The following is a 25,289-nucleotide window of genomic DNA, read 5'->3' on the forward strand; positions in this document are numbered from 1 at the left end:
GGAGAGATTGTGCAGGAATCTGAATTCTTTAGGATTGAAAACATAATGTAATTTATGACGTTGAGTGAATCCATGAAACCAGGGCTCGAGCCATGCCACCACATCTCCTGCAGGCGTGAATAGATGTATATTACAGCCATCAGCCACGCACAGCTTAGAGACATATCATGGCACAGGTGTAATGTTATTTATGTAGTTTTATCCCAATCCTGCTTGAAGTTATTCAGTTTTAAAAGAAATTAAAAAGTCAGAATAAAGGGAAACTTTGTACAGAAATTCACAATTGGCCCTCACTGCACATTTAATATTGTCGATCATAAAAGTGAAGTTTGGCCAGAAAGACTGGACCTGGTCTTGTAGGGACCATATGAGCACATTCAGCCGCACAGAAAGGAGAGAAGGTAGATTCATCCAATAAGATATCAGGGATCTAGGAAGCCAACAGCATCATTACCCTCCTCTTTCTCTTACAGGCCCATCAGAATATTTTCCTTCAAGTGATTTTCTCACTTGTCAGCACATTCTACGTACGCTGTCATTTGGCTTTGTAGTTTACAGATCTGGGAATGTAACGGTCAGCGTCTACTAATCCCAGGGGGTAGGTGGATCCCCAGGTTGCAAGTTCTCTAGAAAAGGAGTTTTCAATGCCCAAATTCATTTGAACAGTTTTGGGTGGAGAAGAATGTTGTGGTCTAGAGGTAAAATGGTGATCACTCGAATGTGATACGGCCGGACTACACCACCGATAAAGCAGCCACAGCCGGTGACTGAGAAGAATCTGTGACTTCTCTGCATTTAGTGGTCACTACTCACCTGGGTAGTCATATGTAGCAATCTCCTCTTTACACTGCTCATCACCCCTCACATATGTCTCTGTAGTATTAATATGGGTCAGATCTTCACCCTGAAACAAATATTATAAAAGTCACAGACAGATGGAGAAGTCCCATCTATGATCAGCTCTAATCCTGTCATCTCCACCGTTCTCATTACACAAGTATAAAATATATAATACTGGTGGATAAAACAAGACTGAGCACAAGACCTTCACAGCCGTCTACACATCATAGGGGAGATCTCATGACACCTTCTCTCCATCTACCTGATGATCCTGAGGAACATTGGGATCTTCTTGTTTACAGTCCTGTGGAAGAAGAGGACGGGGACATCTCTCTGGTGTTGTCCTCTTACTGGATGGATCTGGAGGAAACACATACAGGACTGAATTCATTCTTTACATACAGATAATTATAGGCCGTGTGTATTTAGTCCTATTACCTGGTGATGTGAGGGGCTGGGGAACCTCCATCATGATGTCCTTGTACAGATATTTCTGTCCTTCTAAATACTCCCACTCCTCCATGGAGAAATAGACGGCGACATCCTGACACCTTATAGGAACCTGACACATACAATGATACCGTCATCCCCCGATCCCTCCATAGCATTACTGTATAATGTCCCAGCATTCCCAGCAGTGTCACCTCTCCAGTCAGCAGCTCAATCATCTTGTAGGTGAGTTCTAGGATCTTCTGGTCATTGATGTCCTCATGTATCAGGTGGTGAGGTGGAAGCTCCGTGATTGGGCTCAGGGGTCTTCCCCATCCCTCAGACACAGGGTCCTGACAGCACTCACTAGAGGTCTTCTTCACTACTGTGTAATCCTGGTTATGGAGAGACACATTAATAAATCTCACTACAGACATTTCCAGAGTCCTCACCTCTCCAGTTCTGTCCATCTGTTATTCCCATAGATAAGAATGATGTAATGTGACGTCATCAGAATCTCTCACCTCTCCAGTAAGCCGGAAGAGGATCTCTACGGTGAGGTGCATTATCCGCTCCGCCATCTTGTCTCTATCCATATCCATCCTTGATAGGTGATTCAGAAAAATTCTCTTATATAGAAGATCTTCACTGAGAGGATCTGATATTGTAGAGACCTGAATGAGAAGAAGATGAGCCGATATAACATCATAAAGAATTCTGTGTAATAATACAATTACTGGAGACAATACGGGAAATATATCAGGAGATAGAATGTGTAGATGTTGTGTTCTCTAGTTTTTATGGACTGGAACATAAGTTGAATTGCTGACTTAGACATCTCCTCCATACTTCCAATCACTGGCTAAGTTGGCCACTGCTTCAGTAAGAATCACCCAGAAACCCAAGCAGCAATGGTATTTTTATTATTTTACAACATTCTGCTTTTGTCCCTGACGTAGTAATAAAACCTTTATATTTTAGGCCCCAGACAACAAGCAGTTTCTTCCTCGGAGTCGGCAGCTGAATACGTTTCTTATAGACTCATCTTCCATAACGCTAATTCTCGTCATATACATTACACATGGCATGAGAAATAACAACTTCATGATGAGGACGACATCTTCATCTTCTAATACGGCTCTAGAAACAGATATGGCCAGAGTCCGTCACTGACTACATCATCACCGACCGTCTGTATGAATGTTTCCCATCTTTCCCAGGTTGTAATCTTTTATCACGTTAGATCTCATTTATAAGAGCGTGTGTGTAAGAACAAGACAGTTATTTGATGCTAATGTCTCCATGTACAGTGTTTTTTTTCCTGGATATTATGTTTCTTTTAGCATTTTCCTGTAGGCTTCCATATATCACATGAAAAACACCAAAAAAAGAAAACCAAGTGTTAAAACATAAAATAAAATTGGGGATGGCGGCACTGTGGGAACATTATACTGTATGTGGGGGGATGGTGGTAATTTGGGAATATTATATTGTATGTGGGGAGATGGTGGGACTGTGACAACATTATACTGTATGTGGGGGGATGGCGGTACTGTGAGAACATTATACAGTATGTGGGAAGATGGCGGTACTGTGAGAACATTATACAGTGTGGGGAAATAGAGGTACTATGAGAGCATTATATTGAGAGGCTTAATGACCGCAGTGGCTCCTGCGACCGACCCCTACTTCAGCTGGATGTGTTCTTGGACTGACATTAAGCTGAAGTGCCACAATACACGCTGCTGACCAATCAGAGGCCAGCAGCTGACATCGGCATGTACGCCATTAGGGGGCGCATGGAAGTAACATCATGCTCTCCTGTCGCTTGCAGCTGAAGTCAGCGGCAGCTCCAGAAAAAAGACACCGAGTGGCGAGGGAGCAGAGGGAAGGTGAGTACAATGTTTTGTTTTCTTTAAATCAGCGAGTACACAGTGCCCTTGGCCATAATACTACATGTAAGAGTGTGGGCTGTGCATTATACTACATGTACGGACTATTGGCTGTGCATTATACTACATGTAAGAGTGTGGGCTGTGCATTATACTACATGTATGAGTATGGGCTGTGCATTATACTACATGTACGGACTATTGGCTGTGCATTATACTACATGTAAGAGTGTGGGCTGTGCATTATACTACATGTAAGAGTATGGGCTGTGCATTATACTACATGGATGACTGTGGGCTGTGCATTATACAATATGTACGGACTATGGGCTGTGCATTATACTGCATGTACGAACCATGGGCTGTGTATTATGCTACTTGTACGGACCATGGGCTGTGCATTATGCTACATTTATGGACTATGGGCTGTGCATTATACTACATGTATGGACTATGGGCTGTGCATTATACTGCATGTATGGACTATGGGCTGTGAATTATACAACCCCTGGCAAAAATTATGGAATCACCGGGCTCGGAGGATGTTCATTCAGTTGTTTAGATTTGTGCCATGTCTGTGATCAGCTTTTTTTCAACAACATTAAAGTCATTTCAAATGGCAACTCTATGGCTTTAAGAAACACTAAAAGAAATCAAGAAAAAAAATGTTGTACTCAGTAAGGGTAATTTTTTTCCAACCAAGCAGAGGGAAAAAATTATGGAATCACTCTGTAAATTTTCATTTCCAAAACTAACACCTGCATCAAATTAGATCTGCTCGGGGCGTGGCCTGGCTATGGAGGAGTGAAGTCGCAGGGTTGTTTGCTCCCGTCCCTGGCCCAGCTTCGGGGCATGCCTACCACATCAAATCGAGCCAAAATACTGCCAATGCCAGCAAAAAAGAAACGGAACATAACACAGATCAGTGTGAGTACCCAGCGGGCCTCTCCAACCAACATTACATGCTATCTGAGAAGCACTGCACCTGCTTCTCCTGCACAAGCGGGATCTAAGATGGCGTCGGCGGGCCCTGTACAGTGCTCCTCGGCTCCTGCATCGGAGCCTCTGAGCCCACGTGGTAAACGCTCCCCCACATCAAGATCAACAGACCAGGCGATACCTTCGTCGGCGGAGGACTCTCAGGCGTGGGAGAACACGGGAGGCCTCACCGTCGCAGCTACGGAGGACTCCCCCCAGTCCAAGATGGCGGACCCTGGTTTCGCGCCTCCGGGATTCAGGTGCGTGGTGGGGGATAGCTCCGTGCTCCAACCCCCGGACACTTCAGACTCAGCAGAGCTTACCTCTGCTGCAGGTCCGGACTTACAGAGACCCCAATGGTCCACTGATGACCAGAGATCCCCTGAGAGAGGCTCCTTCCCCACATTATTACGCTCTCCCTCTCCTGGCTGCTCAGAGGAGAGCCAACAGGATGATTTATCTCAGCATGAGGCAGTGTGGAAAGATCTCAAAGCTCGAATACGAGCTATCCCAACCAGGGAGGACATGGAGTCCTATATGTTCAGACTGGAGTCCTCCTACAGAGCTGAAACTGCTGCCATTAGAGGGGACATGCAAGAGTTAACAGAAAAAGTGTCTGCTGCTGAGTCACACACAGCATCCATCGCCCAACAAGTTAAATCCCATGAACAAACTTTGTCCTCCCACTCATACCAACTGGAATACCTAACAGATTTGATAGACGATATTGAGAACAGAGAAAGGCGCAATAATATTAGGATTAGAGGACTTCCAGAGACAATTGAACACCATAAATTGGATGAGACACTACGCCATTTGTTCAACTCTATTCTGGGTTGGCTCTTAGAGAGTGAGTTGGAGTTAGACAGGGCCCATAGATCCCTGGGTCCCAGACCCTCTGACATGTCAAAACATCGAGATGTGATTTGCCGGGTTCATAAATACAAAATCAAAGAAAGCATCTTAATAAAGGCCAGAAAAATGAATTCTATTCTATATCAAGATCATCCTGTACAACTCATGTCTGATCTATCACGTCACACACTTCAAAAGAGGAGGACTTTAAGACCTCTATTAGAGGTTTTGAGACAGCAGAACATATTATATTCTTGGGGTTTCCCTTTCCGCCTACAAGTCCGCCATTCTGGGGTTTTACATGTGGTACGCTGCCCTGGAGACATCCCGGCTTTTGTTAAGGGCTTGGGGATCCCCCACGTATCTATATCATCAGAGGATTGGCCAAGTCTCCCAGGAGGCCCCAAGTCGGATCTCAATCCTCAATCACAAAAAGTGACAAGAAACAAAGCCAGAGAAGAATCTAGAAGAGAGATCAATAGGAAACACGTTCCGCATCCCCCAGATTGAAACGTCTCTCACAAAAAGGACCTGTGGTCAATTCTCTAGCCCTCAGTGCTAGTCAAGCTGGTGAAAGACATTAGAATGTTATGTTCCTCTAAAATGTTGGTGAAAGACATTAGAATGTTATGTTCCTCTAAAATGTTCTCAACGTAGAATATAGTTGATATTTTGAATACCTCACGTATGTGACTGGTTATCAGTGACAAAACTGATTGTACTATGTCAATAGTATTCAGTTCTTGGGAGGTACAGATATTATCTCACAAGGTTATGTGATATATTGATTTGAGATTTAATATAGTGATAAGCAGATGTTAATCTATGACAGTTTTTGGCTGCCTTTATATCAAAGTTTTAGTACAAAAGGTTTGGCCTGTTGTTTGGGCTTGGGGGGGGACGGCTCCTCGGTAGAAAGCCCATTCTCTCAAGGGGTTTACACACTGCTGGCATGTGTAAAATAGACTCATCTCCCCTCATCAGATTGTTTTCTTTATTCTAATTTTATTTTTGTTCCCCTTTTGCTTTCTCGTCCCTTTCCCCCACCCCTTTTTTTTTTTTTTTTTTCTCTCTACATATTTTGTACCTTTTTTCTTAATTTTCGTCTCCTATCTCACCCCACCCCCTTCCTCACCCTTGGTAATCATGTCATCTTTTAAAGTAGGTTCATTGAATGTAAGAGGCTTTAATGTCCCACAGAAACGTTCTCAAATTTTATACTCTATGCACAAACAAAAAGTTCAGGTTCTTATGTTACAAGAGACGCATTTTAAAATGGGGCATGTGCCTGTTCTTGGTGATAGGTATTATTCTCGATGGTTTCACAGCACTAATATGGATTCACGCTCTAAGGGTGTATCCATAGCCATACACAAATCGTTGGCTTACACTTTCATGGATTCTCTCATTGATGATCAAGGCAGATATGTGTTTTTAAAACTTAAAATAGCGGAATCAATATATACAATAGCAAATTGGTACCTCCCTAACAAAGATCAGATCCCCACGTGTAGGTCCTTTTTAACATTCCTCTCTGAATTTGCAGAAGGTATTCTGATTGCAGGTGGAGACTTTAACTTCACATGGAATCCCGCGCTAGATTCATCCTCAGGAAGGGGTGTTGTCCCTTCGAGAAGGCTCCGATCACTGAAGCGGGCCATCCACGCCCTCAGATTGACAGACGTTTGGCGAATCTTAAATCCTCAGGGTAAGGATTACACATATTTTTCTCCTGCGCATGGTTCATATAGTCGCATTGATTTCTTCCTGTTGAGTCATCACGCTCTTTCTTTAAACCCATCTGCCACAATAGGCGACATGTTGTGGTCTGATCATGCTCCAATTTTTCTATCCCTATCTATTCCTTCCTCTGTCCGACGCTCGTGGACATGGAAAATGAATGATCACCTTCTCAAGGATAGTATCTGCATGACAGAATTAAAAGATTCTATTGATTCTTTTATGCAAATTCACAAAACAGATCAGACCTCAACTCCTCTGCAATGGGAAACTCTAAAATGTGTCATGAGAGGCGTGTTGATTAAACATGGTTCAAGACTCAAAAAAGAATGAACACAGAGGGTGAATGACCTGTTGAGACAGATACACATATTGGAGATATCGCACAAACATACATTGTCACCTAATACACTTGCAGAACTATCAAAAAAAAGGAATGATCTTAAGATCTTGTTTGAGCAAAAATATATAAGACACAGGGAGCAAACTAAAAGTTTTTTTTATGAATCGTCGGATAAATGTGGACGGGCACTCTCAAGATTGCTTCATCCTCGTTCTGCGGCAACATACGTTCCATATATCAAGAAACAGAATGGGGAGGATGCCCATAACCCTACAGAAATTATCGAGACATTTCGCTCATACTATGAGAAGTTATATAAAGGGCAATATTCTGATCTCTCTCCCTGTGACCTAACTGCCCGAATTAAAGAGTATATACAGGATACTTCTTTACCATCTTTAGATAGCCAGGTCTCTGGGGAACTGGAAAAAGACATCACGGAGGAGGAGGTCAATCTTGCTATTCAATCTACACCATCTGGTAAAAGTCCTGGCCCAGACGGATTTACCCCAGCATTCTATAAGTCCCTTAAAACTCAACTATCCCCTATTATGCATAAAACATTTAACTCACTAAATGATAAGACGTGTTTCGTCCCCCAATCAGTGGAAGCTCATATTAGTATCCTTCCTAAACAGGGTAAAGATCTTACAAATACGGCTAATTATAGACCCATATCATTAATAAACGTAGACATTAAAATACTCTCCAAAATTCTAGCAGAAAGACTGGCCCCATTGTTACCCTCCCTTATAAACACAGATCAAGTGGGATTTATTCAGGGCCGAGAGGCAAGAGATAACACCATTAAGACCATGTTGCTAATCTCCAAAGCTAAAAGCAACTCCGTACCTATGGGCCTTTTATCTGTTGATGCAGAGAAGGCCTTTGATAGGGTTCATTGGCAATTTATGAAGGAAGCACTAAGCCAAATAGGCATTGGACCACGATTTTTACAGTTGATTTTCTCCTTGTATTCAGGTCCTACTGCCAGAGTTAGGGTTAATGGAACCCTTTAAGATACAAAATGGGACTAGACAGGGGTGCCCTCTTTCCCCCCTTCTGTACATGATAGTGATGGAACACCTGGCCAACGCTATAAGGAAAAATAGTAGTATTCAAGGGGTTAAAATAGGTACAAGGACTTATAAGACAGCATTATATGCAGATGATCTCCTCCTCTATGTATCTCAACCTCAGACATCTCTTCCTTCCTTAATGAAGGAGTTTGACAGATTTGGGTTCCTGAGTAATTTCAAAGTTAATTACTCAAAATCGGAGGCATTAAACGTGTCATTGCCACAGAGAGAGGTTAAACAGGTAATGGACAACTTCCCTTTTAAGTGGAAATCGGAGGCGATAAAATACTTGGGAGTGCTCGTTTCTTCTGATTTGTCAAAAATGTATGCGCTAAACTACCAGTCTCTCTTGGACCGTACATGTAAAGATTTACTAAATTACAGTAAACTGAGAATGTCCTGGTTTGGCAAAATGAATGCCGTAAAAATGGATATACTTCCCCGTTTTTTATACATTTTTCAAACTGTCCCTATCTCTCCCCCATGCAGCTATTTCAGCAGATTACGTACAGTATTAACTAGGTTTGTGTGGGGTAAAGGTAGACCTAGGATAAGTATGCAGACTTTAAACCACCCTAAAGCAGCTGGTGGAGCTGGATTTCCGAATTTTAAAACATACTTTCAAGCCTCTGCTTTGGGTCGCCTTCTAGACTGGCACTATAATTCTTTGACAAAGGGAGTTGTTGTTCCTTTGAAGCACCTTCCCTGGCTCTTCGCCTCAGACGTTTCCTCAATTGGAGGTTTATCTGAATTGACTAGGGGTACAATCAAAATTTGGCATGCAATTATGAAAAAACACTTTTCCTCTAGTACAATCAGCCCTCTTATGCCATTATTCTCCAATCCCTCCTTCCCTCCTGGATATTTGAGGGATTCTTTCATGGGATGGAGAGCTAGGGAGGATGTTCGCCTTCTGCAGATATTCGAAAATGGTAGATTTCCGTCATTCAATACAATACGAGATAGGTATCCGTCTAGAAAACTCCAGTAGTTGGAATATCTACAGTTACAATCGTTTTTATCGTCTAGGGGGGCAGCACCCCTATTCCAGTGTACACCATCTTCCTTTGAGAGACTGTTTTTGCAGGAATCTCCTCCCAACCATGTAATATCCATGCTTTATAATTGTCTGATAGGGGTAAATATCTCAGGAAAGCTTAATTTTCAACATAAGTGGGAACAGGAATTGGGACATATCATACCCTCGTCAGACTGGGAAAAAGGTTTCTTGTTTACACACAAAATGTCAGGTACAAATTATGCGCAGGAGAAAAATTTCAAAATTATGGCAAGATGGTATCAGTATCCTGTGAAACTCCACTCCATATTTCCGGCAACTTCAGACATGTGTTGGCGATGTGGAGTGGAAAAGGGATCTATGCTCCACATTTGGTGGGAATGTAGTCAGATCAAACCTCTGTGGGAAAAAACATTCTCCAACTATAACCTAATTACTGAAAATAGGGTTGAGAATTGCTCTGAGATAGCCCTACTTTCCATCCTGCCTTCATCGATTAGATCCCAAAAAAAAGATATCTTAAGATTTTGTTTAACAGCAGCTCGTGCGGTGATTCCACGTTATTGGAAGTCACCTCAAATTCCCCCAATCTCAGAGTGGTACAATGAAATGGCTTATATCTGCTGAATGAAGCAGCTTTCTGCTGATTTCAATGATTGTGCGGATAAATTCATGAAGATCTGGAGTGTTTGGATCTTGTTCCAAGACTCGTCGGAGTTCCACGGGCTATTTGGGTAAAGACTGATGAATAGGCGAATTGGATCCGGATTGGTGCTGGAGATGATTAGTGAAATTAAAATGGAACCTTAGCTCAGACTCCCCTGCCCCGTTCCCATTCATTAAACCCTTCTCTCCTTTCCTATATTCACTTTCTTATTACTTCTTCTCCTGCTCTCCCCTCCCCACCTTTTTTTTTTTTTTTTTCTTCCGTTTTTGTACTGTTGATATTTGATATATGTTCTTGGTTCCATTGCTGGAACATATAAAAGTAAGCTTATACTGCTGGATAAAGGTGCTTCAGTCTTATAAGAAAAATAGTAAATATGTGAATATACAATTTTCTGACCGTCGAGACTGAGCACTGGCTTCTACTGATGTTAATTTTGTATGTTTATGTCTTTTCTTATTTCAATAAAAAAGAGATTATACTAAATTAGATCTGCTTGTTAGTCTGCATCTAAAAAGGAGTGATCACACCTTGGAGAGCTGTAGCACCAAGTGGACTGACATGAATCATGGCACCAACACGAGAGATGTCAATTGAAACAAAGGAGAGGATTATCAAACTCTTAAAAGAAGGTAAATCATCATGCAATGTTGCAAAAGATGTTGGTTGTTCACAGTCAGCTGTGTCTAAAATCTGGACCAAATACAAACATGGAAAGGTTGTTAAAGGCAAACATACTGGTAGACCAAGGAAGACATCAAAGCATCAAGACCAGAAACTTAAAGCAATATGTCTCCAAAACAGGAAATGCACAACAAAACAAATGAGGAACGAATGGGAGGAAACTGGAGTCAATGTTTGTGACAGAACTGTAAGAAACAGCCTAAAGGAAAGGGGATTTACATACAGAAAAGCTAAACAAAAGCCATCATTAACACCTAAACAGAAAAAAACAAGGTTACAATGGGCTAAGGAAAAGCAATCGTGGACTGTGGATGACTGGATGAAAGTCATATTCAGTGATGAATCGCGAATCTGCATTGGGAAGGTGATGATGCTGGAACTTTTGTTTGGTGCCGTTCCAATGAGATTTATAAAGATGACTGCATGAAGAGAACATGCAAATTTCCACAGTCATTGATGATATGGGGCTGCATGTCAGGTAAAGGCACTGGGGAGATGGCTGTCATTACATCTTCAATAAATGCCCAAGTTTACATTGATATTTTGGACAGTTTTCTTACCCCATCAATTGAAAGGATGTTTGGGGATGATGACATCATTTTTCAAGATGATAATACATCCTGCCATAGAGCAAAAACGGTGAAAACATTCCTTGAAACAAGACACATAAGGTCAATGTCATGGCCTGCAAATTGTCCGGATCTCAATCCAATTGAAAATCTTTTGTGGAAGTTGAAGAAAATAGTCCATGACAAGGCTACAACCTGCAAAGCTGATCTGGCAACAGCAATCAGAGAAAGTTGGAGCCAGATTGATGAAGAGTACTGTTTGTCACTCATTAAGTCCATGCCTCAGAGACTGCAAGCTGTTATTAAAGCCAGAGGTGGTGCAACAAAATACTAGTGATGTATTGGAGTGTTCTTTTGTGTTTTGCTTTTCATGATTTCATAATTTTTTCCTCAGAATTGAGTGATTCCATAATTTTTTCCCTCTGCTTGGTCGGAAAGAAATTACCCTTACTGAGTACCACATTTTTTTTCTTGATTTCTTTTAGTGTTTCTTAAAGCCATAAAGTTGCCATTCGAAATGACTTTAGTTTTGTGCCATGTCTGTGATCTGCTTTTTTTCAACAACTGAATGAACATCCTCCGAGCCCGGTGATTCCATATTTTTTGCCAGGGGTTGTACTACATCTACGGACTAAGGGCTGTGCATTATACTACATGTACAGACTATGGGCTGTGCATTATACTACATGTACAGATTATGGGCTGTGCATTATACTACATGGATGACTATGGGCTGTGCATTATACTGTATGGAGGATTAAGGGGAGTGCATTATACTTCTGTTATGGGGCCCCATCACTTCTATGTTCGCCCCTGGTGAGTGTAATAGTTTATTTTTTTCCATACACTAAAGAACAGAGGCAGAACGGGGGACATATACTAGGTTGAGGCCCAGGATAAAGGACATACATATACAGTGGGTACGGGAAGTATTCAGACCCCTTTACATTTTTCACTCTTTTTTTTTTTCAACATCATTGTTATTTTATTTTTCAAAACATAAATACATAACATACATCTAATCTGGTGCATAGAGAGGTCAGAGTGCCCGTACGCAGACTGGGTCTATATCAACTCTATTCACATATTTAATTGGTATAACAGTACATTTTTCACTCTTTGTTTCATTGCAGCCATTTGGTAAATTCTAAAAAGTCACTTCACTTCACTTCACTTCTTCACTGAAAAAAAACAGAAATGTAGAAATTTTTGCAAATTTGTTTAAAAAGAAAAACTGAAATATCACATTATTTAGTATTCAGCATTCAGCCCCTATGCTCAGTATTGAGGAGAAGACCCCTTTTGAGCTAGTACAGCCATGAGTCTTCCTGGGAATGATGCAACAAGTTTTTCACACCTGGATTTGGGGATCCTCTGCCATTCTTCCTTGCAGATCCTCTCCAGTTCCATCAGGTTGGATGGTGAACATTGGTGGACAGCCATTTTCAGGTTTCTCCAGAGATGCTCAATTGGGTTTAGGTTAGGGCTCTGGCTGGGCCAATCAAGAATGGTCACAGAGCTGTTCTGAAGCCACTCCTTTGTTAATTTAGCTGTGTGCTTAGGGTCATTGTCTTGTTGGAAGGTGAACCTACGGCCAAGTCAGAGATCCAGAGCACTTTGGAAGAGGTTTTCATCCAGGATATCTCTGTACTTGTCCGCATTCATGTTTCCTTCAATTGCAACCAGTCGTCCTGTCCCTGCAGCTGAAAAACACCCCCATAGCATGATGCTGCCACCACCATGTTTCACTGTTGGGATTGTATTGGGCAGGTGATGAGCAGTGCCTGGTTTTCTCCACACATACCGCTTAGAATTATCACCAAAAAGTTGTATCTTCATCTCATCAGACCAGAGAATCTTATTTCTCACAGTCTGGGAGTCCTTCATGTGTTTTTGAGCAAACTCTATGCAGTCTTTCATATGTCTTGCACTGAGGAGAGTCTTCCATCGGGCCACTCTGCCATAAAGGCCCGACTGGTGGAGGGCTGCAGTGATAGATGACTTTGTGGAACTTTCTCCTATCTCCCTACTGCATTTCTGGAGCTCAGCCACAGTGATCTTGAGGTTCTTCTTTACTTCTCTCACCAAGGCTCTTCTACCACGATTGCTCAGTTTTGCTGGACGGCCAGGTCTTGGAAGATTTCTGGTGGTCTCAAACTTCTTCCATTTAGGCTGTGTGCCCACGTAGCATTTTTCAAGCGTTTTTGATGCGGAATTTCCGCAGCGTAAACGCTTGAAAAACGCTTGGTAACACGCACCCCATGGTCCCCAATGGGATTCCGCAAGTTCTATGCACATGCTGCGGATTTTTCCGCAGCGTTTATGCTGCGTTCAAAAATCCGCAGCATGTCATTTAATTTTGCGTTTCCGCAAGCAGAATTGCCTTTGTTCAATGCATAAAAAACGCAAGGCAATTCCGCATGTGGAAAACGCGTGATAAACGCGCGAAAAACGCGCGATAAACGCGTGCGGAATTCCGCATGCGTTTTTCCGGGAGAGGACTTGCATTTATGCAGCAGAAATTTTCTGCTTCATAAATGCAACGTGGGCACATAGCCTTAAGGATTATGGAGGCCACTGTGCACTTAGGAGCCTTGAGTAATGCAGAAATTCTTTTGTAACCTTGGCCAGATCTGTGCCTTGCCACAATTCTGTCTCTGAGCTCCTTGGGCAGTTCCTTTGAGTTCATGATTCTCATTAGGTCTGACATGCACTGTGAGGTCTTATATAGACAGGTGTGCGCCTTGCCAAATCAAGTCCTATCAGTTTAATTAAACACAGCTGGACTCCAATGAAAGAGTAGAACCATCTCAAGGAGGATCACAAGGAAATGGACAGCATGTGACTTAAATATGAGCAAAGGGTCTGAATACTTATGACCATGTGATATTTAAGTTTTTCTTTTTAATAAATTTGCAAAAATTTCTACATTTCTGTTTTTTTTAGTCAAGATGGGGTGCAGAGTGGACTTTAATGAGAAAAAAATGAACTTTTTAGAATTTACCAAATGGCTGCAATGAAACAAAGAGTGAAAAATGTAAAGGGGTCTGAATAGTTTCCGAACCCATTGTATATATCAGGACGGGGGGAGGTCGAAATCTCGCAACGGGTCCCATCAGACCCTAATAATGCCTCTGATTGTACTGTGTGGGGGGATGGCGGTACTATGGGGGCATTACACTGTGGGGGCATCATACATCCTGCATAAGGGGCATAATGGGGGCATTACACTGTGTGGGGGCATCATACATACTGTATAAGGGGCATAATGGGGGCATTACACTGTGGGGGTCCTGTACTCTGAGAACAATACGTTTCCTCCCTTCCTGTCTCCATAGTTGGGTCATATGTATCTATTACAGGAAACAGAACAGAAACCTTATGATTCTCATAAAGGGGCAACACAAGACCCCCAAAGAGCCTCTGTGCTGAAGGGGTTAATGCCCCCTGCCCCAGTAATGGGGTCTCCACATACCTCCACCTGCAGAGCCGCCACCACATATATGGCTGTTGTGTGCACAGGAGCTGTGATGAGGTCACAGGAGGGGAGGAGTCAGGGGTCACATGATCAGGGGCCTCAGTGGATGCAGGACTCTGCTGTGCTGGTTGTCATGGTGCTGGATGAGCTGAAGTTTATGTGTGGGGTCAGGAGGGGTTTACAGTGTGGATGTAGCAGAGCCGCGTGTGTACGAGGTGTGCGGAGCGGAGCCGCGCGTGTACGAGGCGTACGGAGCAGAGCCGCGAGTGTACGAGGTGTACGGAGCAGAGCCGCGCGTGTACGAGGTGTATGGAGCGGAGCCGTGTGTACGAGGTGTACGGAGCAGAGCCGCGCGTGTACGAGGTGTACGGAGCGGAGCCGCGCGTGTACGAGGTGTACGGAGCGGAGCCGTGTGTACGAGGTGTACAGAGCAGAGCCGCGTGTGTACGAGGTGTACGGAGCAGAGCCGCGTGTGTACGAGGTGTACGGAGCAGAGCCGCGCGTGTACGAGGTGTACGGAGCGGAGCCGCGTGTGTACGAGGTGTACGGAGCGGAGCTGCGTGTGTACGAGGTGTTCGGTGCGGAGCCGCGCGTGTACGAGCTGAGCGGAGCCGCGCGTGTACGAGGTGTACGGAGCGGAGCCGCGCGTGTACGAGGCGTACGGAGCTGAGCCGCGCGTGTACGAGGCGTACGGAGCTGAGCCGCGCGTGTACGAGGCGTACGGAGCTGAGCCGCGCGTGTACGAGGCGTACGGAGCTGAGCCGCGCGTGTACGAGGCGTACGGAGCTGAGCCGCGCGTGTACGAGGCGTACGGAGCTGAGCCGCGCGTGTACGAGGCGTACGGAGCAGAGCCGCGCGTGTACGAGGCGTACGGAGCGGAGCCACGCGTGTACAAGGCGTACGGAGCGGAGCCGCGTGTGTACGAGGCGTACGGAGCGGAGCCGCGCGTGTACAAGGTGTACGGAGCGGAGCCGCCTGTGTACGAGGTGTACTGAGTGTAGCCACACGTATACGAGGCCTACAGAACGGAACCACCCGTGTACGAAGTGTACGGAGCATAGCAGTGCGTGTACGAGGTGAACGGAGCGGACCCGTGTGTGTACGAGGTGTACGGAGCTATCTGTCTGTCACCTTACACATGCCCTCCGTTCCTCCATAATCCAAATCTCGCACCGCAGTCTTAAATACTTCTCCAGTGCTGCGCCTGTTCTCTGGAATGCACTTCCCCTGACAATCTGACTGATACCTAGCCTCCACGTTTTTAAGCAAGCTTTAACCCCTTTCTGATGTGGGGCGTAATAATACGTACCTGGGCGTTATTGATCGGGTACGTATTATTACGCCCCGGCGATCGCCCGCTGTGTGGGAGCGATTGCCGCCGATTGTCAGCTGATTGTGACAGCTGACTCCCGTTACTATGTTTCAGGAGCGGTCCCGCACCGCTCCCGACACATTAACCTGGAAATGCTGCGATCGAAGTAGATTGCAGCATTTCCGGAGTAGGCAGAGGTAAGAGCGCCCCTCTTACCTTGGATCGGAGACCCCGTGCCATGATGACCCGATGTCATCTTGACGACATCCGGGTCACCAGGCATCAGGAAGTTAGATAGATCATGCATAGTGCATGATCTACCTAACTTCTGTCTGCAGGGCTGATAGCCTGCATAGCATAATGATGCTGCTGCTGCATCCCTATGCTATGCAAGTGATCAGCCTGCAAAAAAATGAAAGTCCCATAGTGGGACAAAGTGTAAAAGTGAAAGAAAGTGAAAAATATAAAAAAAAAAAGAAGAAAAAATAATCCAAAAAAATAAAAATATACTGTACCCATAAATAAATATTATTATTAGTGATGAGCGAGTATGCTCGCCCCTGCTCGGTACTCGCCCGAGCATCTCACTGCTTGAGATGCTCGGCACTCAACAAATATTTCCGGGGTTGCTCGGCGGGAGCTGGGGTCCTCTTCTGCATGTTTGGCGCTCTTCACAGAGCCAATGAACATTAAGGGATTGCCTGCCACACACTGTAATGCCGCAGCCATCTTGGTTGTGGGCATTACAGTAATTGGCTGGCCGCACAGCATCATCAGGTGTATATAAGACCGGGTGCCGCCATGCTCGTCACAGTCTACCCCGGAATCAGACCGTGTAGGGAGAGGTGTCAGGGAGAGATTTGCTTGTTTAGAGTTAATATAGGTATTCCACAACATACAGGGTGGTCCAAAAGTAGGTGGACAGAAAGTATAATAAGTAGTGTTGAGCGAGCATGCTTGACACTGCTCGTTACTCGCCCGAGCATCACGCTACTCGGGATGTTCGGCGAGCACCGAGCATTTCCGGGTTACTAGGGCGGGAGCTCGGGTCTCCGCCCTGCAAGTTTCACGCTCTTTACAGAGCCAATGAACATGCAGGGATTGCCAGCCAGACACTGTAATGCCGCAGCCATGTTGTTTGTGGGCATTACAGTGATTGGCTGGCCGCACAGCATCACCTTGTGTATTTAAAACCGGGCGCCACCATCTTGGACACAGTCGCTCCGGATCAGACAGTGTAGGGTCAGTGCTGCTGAGCTAGGGAGAGATTTATACTCCGAAATAGTTAGTGTAGGGTCTCTAAAGCCTGCAAAATCAAACAAACAGTCCTTCTCAGGACTAATATCCATCCCAGATATCAGGCAGGCAGGCAGGCTGTACAGGAGACGCAGTGGTTATACCAGCAAACGCTGCATTACAGTCCTGTGTGCTCCTGTTGGTCAAATTGCTAGACTTATCACCCCGGTCTCAGGGACCAGGAAAAAAATATGTTTTTTTTCATCTAAATCCTGTATTTTTTTTTTTCCTCAGTTAGACTGTCCAAGTACGCGTCTTATTAACCTTTTGGTATCCCCCCCCCCCCCCAAAAAAAAAAAGAGTGTGTCTGTGACTGTTCAGACACCAATATATCTGTTTAAAAGAGTCTGGTGTAGGCCAGAAAAATGTAACTGTGGTTTTGCAGTTCCATGGGTCAAATCTCTGTATTATCTGGTTTTTGGCATTTTTTGCTGTAAAAAAAAACTGTAATAGTGTCTCCCTGACTGGTCAGACACCAATATATCTGTTTAAAAGAGTCTGGTGTAGGCCAGAAAAATATAACTGTGGTTTTGCAGTTCCACGGGTCAAATCTCTGTATTATCCTGTTTTTGGCATTTTTTTGCCGTAAAAAAAAAACTGTAATAGTGTCTCCCTGACTGGTCCGACACCAATATATCTGTTTAAAAGAGTCTGGTGTACGCCACATAACTATAACTGTGGTTTTGCAGTTCCACGGGTCAAATCTCTGTATAATCCTGTTTTTGGCATTTATTGCCGTAAGAAAAAACAGTAATAGTGTCTCCCTGACTGGTCAGACACCAATATATCTGTTTAAACGAGTCTGGTGTAGGCCAGAAAAATATAACTGTGGTTTTGCAGTTCCACGGGTCAAATCTCTGTATTATCCTGTTTTTGGCATTTTTTGCCGTAAAAAAAACTGTAATAGTGTTTCCCTGACTGGTCAGACACCAATATATCTGTTTAAAAGAGTCTGGTGTAGGCCAGAAAAATATAACTGTGGTTTTGCAGTTCCACGGGTCAAATCTCTGTATTATCCTGTTTTTGATATTTTTTGCTGTAAAAAAAACTGTAATAGTGTCTCCCTGACTGGTCAGACACCAATATATCTGTTTAAAAGAGTCTGGTGTAGGCCAGAAAAATATAACTGTGGTTTTGCAGTTCCACGGGTCAAATCTCTGTATTATCCTGTTTTTGGCATTTTTTGCCGTAAAAAAAAACCTGTAATACTGTCTCCCTGACTGGTCAGACACCAATATATCTGTTTAAACGAGTCTGGTGTAGGCCAGAAAAATATAACTGTGGTTTTGCAGTTCCACGGGTCAAATCTCTGTATTATCCTGTTTTTGGCATTTTTTGCCATAAAAAAAAACTGTAATAGTGTCTCCCTGACTGGTCAGACACCAATATATCTGTTTAAAAGAGTCTGGTGTAGGCCAGAAAAATAGAACTGTGGTTTTGCAGTTCCACGGGTCAAATCTCTGTATTATCCTGTTTGTGGCATTTTTTGCCATAAAAAAAAACAGTAATAGTGTCTCCCTGACTGGTCAGACACCAATATATCTGTTTAAAAGAGTCTGGTGTAGGCCAGAAAAATATAACTGTGGTTTTGCAGTTCCACGGGTCAAATCTCTGTATTATCCTGTTTTTGATATTTTTTGCCATAAAAAAAACTGTAATAGTGTCTCCCTGACTGGTCAGACACCAATATATCTGTTTAAAAGTGTCTGGTGTAGGCCAGAACAATATAATTGTGGTTTTGCAGTTCCACGGGTCAAATCTCTGTATTATCCTGTTTTTGCCATTTTTTGCCTTAAAAAAAACTGTAATAGTGTCTCCCTGACTGGTCAGACACCAATATATCTGTTTAAAAGAGTCTAGTGTAGGCCAGAAAAAAATAACTGTGGTTTTGCAGTTCCACGGGTCAAATCTCTGTATTATCCTGTTTTTGCCATTTTTTGCCGTAAAAAAAAAACTGTAATAGTGTCTCCCTGACTGGTCAGACACCAATATATCTGTTTAAAAGAGTCTGGTGTACGCCACTTAACTATAACTGGGGCTTTGCATTTCCATGGTTCAAATCTCTATATTATCCACTTTTGGGCCTTTTTTACATAAAAAACAGTTTGAGTGTGTCGCTGACTGTTGAGCCCCAAATATATCTATTTAAAAAAGTCTGGTATACGCCAGTAAATTAGAACTGTGGTTTTGCAGTTCCACAGTTCAAATCTCTGTATTATCTAGCTTTTGGTATTTTTTACGTAAAGAAAAACAGTAATAGTGTCTCCATGATTGTTCAGACACAAATATATCTGTTTGAAAGATTCTGGTGTACGCCACATAACTATAACTGTGGTTTTGTATTTCCACGGTTCAAATCTCTGTATTATCCACTTTAGGGCCTTTTTTACATTAAAAAAAAAACAGTTTGAGTGTGTCGCTGACTGTTCAGCCCCAAATACACTACAGACCAAAAGTTTGCAAACACCTCATTTAAAGATTTTTCTGTATTTTCCTGACTATGAAAATTGTACATTCACACTGAAGGCATCAAAACGATGAATTAACACATGTGGAATTATATACTTAACAAAAAAGTGTGAAACAACTGAAAATATGTCTTATATTCTAGGTTCTTCAAAGTAGCCACCTTTTGCTTTGATGGCTGCTTTGCACACTCTTGGCATTCTCTTGATGAGAGGGTAGTCACCGGAAATGGCTTTCACTTCACAGGTGTGCCTTGTCAGGTTTAATAAGTGGGATTTCTTGCCTTATAAATGGGGTTGGGACCATCAGTTGTGTTGTGCAGAAGTCAGGTGGATACACAGCTGATAGTCCTACTGAATAGACTGTTAGAATTTGTATTATGGCAAGAAAAAAGCAGCTAATTAAAGAAAAACGAGTGGCCATCATTACTTTAAGAAATGATGGTCCAACTAAACGCAAACCAGATGTTATTCCATCTGGTTTGCGTTTAGTTGGACCATCATTTATTTTTCAACAGGACAATGACCTCAAACACAACTCCAGGCTGTGTAAGGGCTATTTGACCAAGAAGGAGAGTGATGGGGTGCTTCGCCAGATGACCTGGCCTCCACAGTCACCAGACCTGAACCCAGTCGAGATGGTTTGGGGTGAGCTGGACCGCAGAGTGAAGGAAAAAGGGCCAACAAGTGCTAAGCATCTCTGGGAACTCCTTCAAGATTGTTGGAAGACCATTTCCAGTGACTACCTCTTGAAGCTTATCAAGAGAATGCCAAGAGTGTGCAAAGCAGTCATCAAAGCAAAAGGTGGCTACTTTGAAGAACGTAGAATATAAGACATATTTTCAGTTGTTTCACACTTTTTTGTTAAGTATATAATTCTACATGTGTTAATTCATAGTTTTGATGCCTTCACTGTGAATGTACAATTTTCATAGTCAAGAAAATACAGAAAAATCTTTAACCCCTTAACAACATTTGACGTACTAATACGCGTCTGTGCCCTGGGACTTAAGAGCCAGACCCGTATTAGTACGTCATGGCGATCGCGCGCGCACACAGGCTGTGCGGGCGCGATCGCCGCCGGGTGTCAGCTGATTGTCACAGCTGACACCCGATACTATGTGCAGGGAGCGGTCCTGCACCGCTCCCAGCACATTAACCCCCGCGATGCTGCGATCGAAGTCGATCGCAGCATTGCGGGGGCAAGGGGAGGTGATCGCAGATACTCACCTCCTCTTCCGGCTTCCAGCGCTGTCTGCAATGGCTTCCCGGGTGTTGCCATGACGACCCGATGTCGTCATGACAACATCCGGGTCACCAGACAGCAGGGAGATTGTTTGGACATGCGCAGTGCATCTCCAAACAATCTTCTCCCTGTCCAGCGCTGACAGCCTGCATGGCACAGGGATGGTGCTGCATTCCTGTGCCATGCAGGCGATCAGAGAAAAAAAAGTGAAAGTCCCAGAGTGGGACAAAGTAATAAAGTATATAAACTTTCAGAAAGTGAAAAAAAAAAATGTGCAAAAATATTTAAAAAAAAAATAAAAAAAATAATCCACCAAAAATAAAAATATAATGTACCCGTCAATAAATATTATTATAAAAAAAAAAAACAATAAAAGTACACATATTTGGTATCGCCGCGTCCGGAACAACCTGACCTATAAAACTGTCCCACTAGTTAACCCCTTCAGTGAACACAGTAAAAAAAAAAAAAAAAAAATGAAGCAAAAAACAATGCTTTATCACCATACTGCCAAACAAAAAATTGAATAACACGCAATCAAAAAGACAAATATAAATAAGAATGGTACCGCTGAAAACATCATCTCGTCCCGCAAAAAACAAGCCACCATACAGCTCCATCAGCCGAAAAATAAAAAAGTTATAGCTCTCAGAATAAAGCTATGCTAAAAAATATTTTTTTCTATAAAATTGCTTTTATTAAGTAAAAGCGCCAAAACATAGAAATACGATATAAATGTGGTACCGCTGTAAACGTACTGACCCGAAGAATAAAGCTACCTCATCAATTTTACCACACGCGGAACAGAATAAAAAAAAATAAAAAAAAACAATTCCTGAATTGTTGGTTTTTGTTTATTCTGCCTCCCAAAAATCGGAATAGAAAGCGATCAAAAAATGTCACGTGCCTGAAAATGGCACCAATAACAACGTCAACTCATCCCGCAAAAAACGAGCCGTCACATGACTGTCTGGAAAAATCTGGAAAAATTATAGCTCTCAAAATATGGCGATGCAAAAACTAGATTTTACAAAAAATGCGTCTTTTAGTGTGTGACAGCTGTCAGTCATAAAAACCCCATATGATTCTGGTATTGCTGTAATCACACCGACCCGAAGAATAAAGTCGTCTAATCACTTATACCGCACGAGGAACGGCGTCAAAAATAAACTCTTGGGTTAGGATTGGGCTAGGGTTAGGGCTGGGTTTGGGGATAGGGTTGTGCTAGGGTTAGGGTTGTGCTAGGGTTAGGGTTGTGCTAGGGTTAGGGTTGTGCTAGGGTTAGGGTTAGGGTTGGGGTTAGGGTTGTGATGGGGTTGGGATTTTTTTCAAAAGTAAGAAAAAAAGATGACGATATGGCGACTAGTGTTGAGCGCAAGTGCTCGCTACTTGAGTTTGCATCGGGTGCTCTGATATGCATTGAGTATCGTGGGTATTTGAGTGACATGCTCGAGTCTCTGCCCCATATGCTTCGCGGCCAAAAAAACTTTACGGGGATTGCCTGCCATGCACGAGCGATCCCCGCATGTTTTTTTTTGGGTGTCTAATTACCGTGAAACATGCGGAGCAGGGACTCGAGCATGTCACTCGAGCACACGCTGTACATGGTGCATACCTGAGTACCCGATGCAAACTCAAGTAGCAAGCACTTGCACTCAAGACTAATGACAATTTATTCAATATGATGACCTAATGTAAAAAACTTCTATGTCGTACTTCTGGGTTCAAAATGTTCACTATACACCTTAATAAAATCCTTGAGGGGTATAGTTTCCAAAATGGGGTCACTTGTGGGGGAGCTCCACTGTTTAGGCACATCACGGGCTCTCCAAACGCGACATGGTGTCCACTAACAAATTGAATGGAAAATCGGCTCAAATTGTTAGCGGACGCCATGTTGCGTTTGGAGAGCCCCTGTGTGCCCAAACATTGGAGCTCCCTCACAAATGACCCCATTTTGGAAACTAGACCCCCCAAGGCACCTATCTAGATGCATAGTGAGCACTTGGAACCCCCAGGTGCTTCACAAATTGATTCATAAAAATGAAAAAGTGTTTTTTTTTCACTTTTTCATTTTTACGAATCAATTTGTGAAGCACCTGGGGGTTCCAAGTGCTCACTATGCATCTAGATAGGTGCCTTGGGGGGTCTAGTTTCCAAAATGGGGTCACTTGTGGGGGAGCTCCAATGTTTGGGCACACAGGGGCTCTACAAACGCAACATGGTGTCCGCTAACAATTTGAGCCGACAATTTGTTAGCGGATACCATGTTGCATTTGGAGAGTCCCTGTGTGCCCAAACATTGGAGCTCCCCCACAAGTGACCCCATTTTGGAAACTAGACCCCCCAAGGCACCTATCTAGATGCATAGTGAGCACTTGGAACCCCCAGGTGCTTCACAAATTGATTCATAAAAATGAAAAAGTGTTTTTTTTTTCACTTTTTCATTTTTACGAATCAATTTGTGAAGCACCTGGGGGTTCAAAGTGCTCACTGTGCATCTAGATAGGTGCCTTGGGGGGTCTAGTTTTCAAAATGGGGTCACTTGTGGGGGAGCTCCAATGTTTGGGCACACAGGGGCTCTCCAAACGCAACATGGTGTCCGCTAACAATTTGAGCCGACAATTTGTTAGCGGATACCATGTTGCATTTGGAGAGTCCCTGTGTGCCCAAACATTATAGCTCCCCCACAAGTGACCCCATTTTGGAAACTAGACCCCCAAGGCACCTATCTAGATGCATAGTGAGCACTTGGAACCCCCAGGTGCTTCACAAATTGATTCATAAAAATGAAAAAGTGTTTTTTTTTTCACTTTTTCATTTTTACGAATCAATTTGTGAAGCACCTGGGGGTTCCAAGTGCTCACTATGCATCTAGATAGGTGCCTTGGGGGGTCTAGTTTTCAAAATGGGGTCACTTGTGGGGGAGCTCCAATGTTTGGGCACACAGGGGCTCTCCAAACGCAACATGGTGTCCGCTAACAATTTGAGCCGACAATTTGTTAGCGGATACCATGTTGCATTTGGAGAGTCCCTGTGTGCCCAAACATTGGAGCTCCTCCACAAGTGACCCCATTTTGGAAACTAGACCCCCCAAGGCACGTATCTAGATGCATAGTGAGCACTTGGAACCCCCAGGTGCTTCACAAATTGATTCATAAAAATGTAAAAGTGTTTTTTTTTCACTTTTTCATTTTTACGAATCAATTTGTGAAGCACCTGGGGGTTCCAAGTGCTCACAATGCATCTAGATAGGTGCCTTGGGGGGTCTAGTTTCCAAAATGGGGTCACTTGTGGGGGAACTCCAATGTTTGGGCACACAGGGGCTCTCCAAACGCAACATGGTGTCCGCTAACAATTTGAGCCGATTTTCCATTCAATTTGTTAGCGGATACTATGTTGCATTTGGAGAGTCCCTGTGTGCCCAAACATTGGAGCTCCCCCACAAGTGACCCCATTTTGGAAACTAGACCCCCCAAGGCACCTATCTAGATGCATAGTGAGCACTTGGAACCCCTAGGTGCTTCACAAATTGATTCGTAAAAGTGAAAAAATGGGGTCACTTGTGGGGGAGCTCCAATGTTTGGGCACACAGGGGCTCTCCAAACGCAACATGGTGTCCACTAACAATTTGAGCCGACAATTTGTTAGCGGATACCATGTTGCATTTGGAGTGACCCCATTTTGGAAAATTGGCCTGGTCATTAACGTGCAAACCACCCTCGGGGCTTAAGGGGTTAAATGAGAAGGTGTGTCCAAACTTTTGGTCTGTACTGTATATCTATTTTAAAAAGTCTGGTATACGCCAGTAAATTAGAACTGTGGTTTTGCAGTTCCACGGTTCAAATTTCTGTATTATCCAGCTTTTGGTATTTTTTCCGTAAAGAAAAACAGTAATAGTGTCTCCATGATTGTTCAGCCCCAAAATATATCTGTTTAAACGATTCTGGTGTAGGCCAGAGAAATCGAACTGTGGTTTTCCTCTTTCACGGTTCTAATCTTCTTTTTATTACCCTTTTTCCATTGATAGTGTGAGTGTAAGCTATTTTACTTAATTTACAATGGGCAAGGCGCGTGGCAAGGGACGTGGAACTGGACGTTCTGGTGATGGTGCATGTAGAGGATGGGGCCGTGGCCAAGGTGAAAATGTGCCACAACCAACAGCCACATCTTCTCACTCCCAGTACTTGACCGAATTACTAGGGAAGCACACAACAACACCAGTATTGGGAACTGATCAGTGTGCACAGGTTATTAATTGGATAGCAGATAATACTTCCAGTTACCTGGGCACCACCACCTCCCGTCTGTCTTCCACACGGTCAAGTTTTAGTAGCCGTGAGTCTCGACCGCATACTCCTCCTCACCCTGATGCTCCTTCCTTCCACCATGCCGAGT

General features: G+C 43.5%; 1 protein-coding gene across 1 annotated transcript in view; it reads right to left on the reverse strand.

The window, feature by feature from the left end:
- Nucleotides 1-25,289, reverse strand: part of LOC141213689 (uncharacterized) — a 316,710-nt gene that overhangs the window by 6,591 nt on the left and 284,830 nt on the right. Inside the window, exons 4-6 of the mRNA XM_073665291.1 lie at nucleotides 1,279-1,402; nucleotides 1,103-1,200; nucleotides 814-904 (exon numbers count right to left, since the gene is read on the reverse strand). Of these exons, the coding sequence (XP_073521392.1) occupies nucleotides 814-904; nucleotides 1,103-1,200; nucleotides 1,279-1,402 (313 nt within the window). The remainder of the gene's footprint in view (nucleotides 1-813; nucleotides 905-1,102; nucleotides 1,201-1,278; nucleotides 1,403-25,289) is intronic.

This window comes from Phyllobates terribilis, unplaced genomic scaffold (genome assembly GCF_046119375.1).
Source record: "Phyllobates terribilis strain yellow unplaced genomic scaffold, ASM4611937v1 Scaffold_207__1_contigs__length_3498100, whole genome shotgun sequence".
NCBI classification, from domain to species: Eukaryota; Metazoa; Chordata; class Amphibia; order Anura; family Dendrobatidae; genus Phyllobates; species Phyllobates terribilis.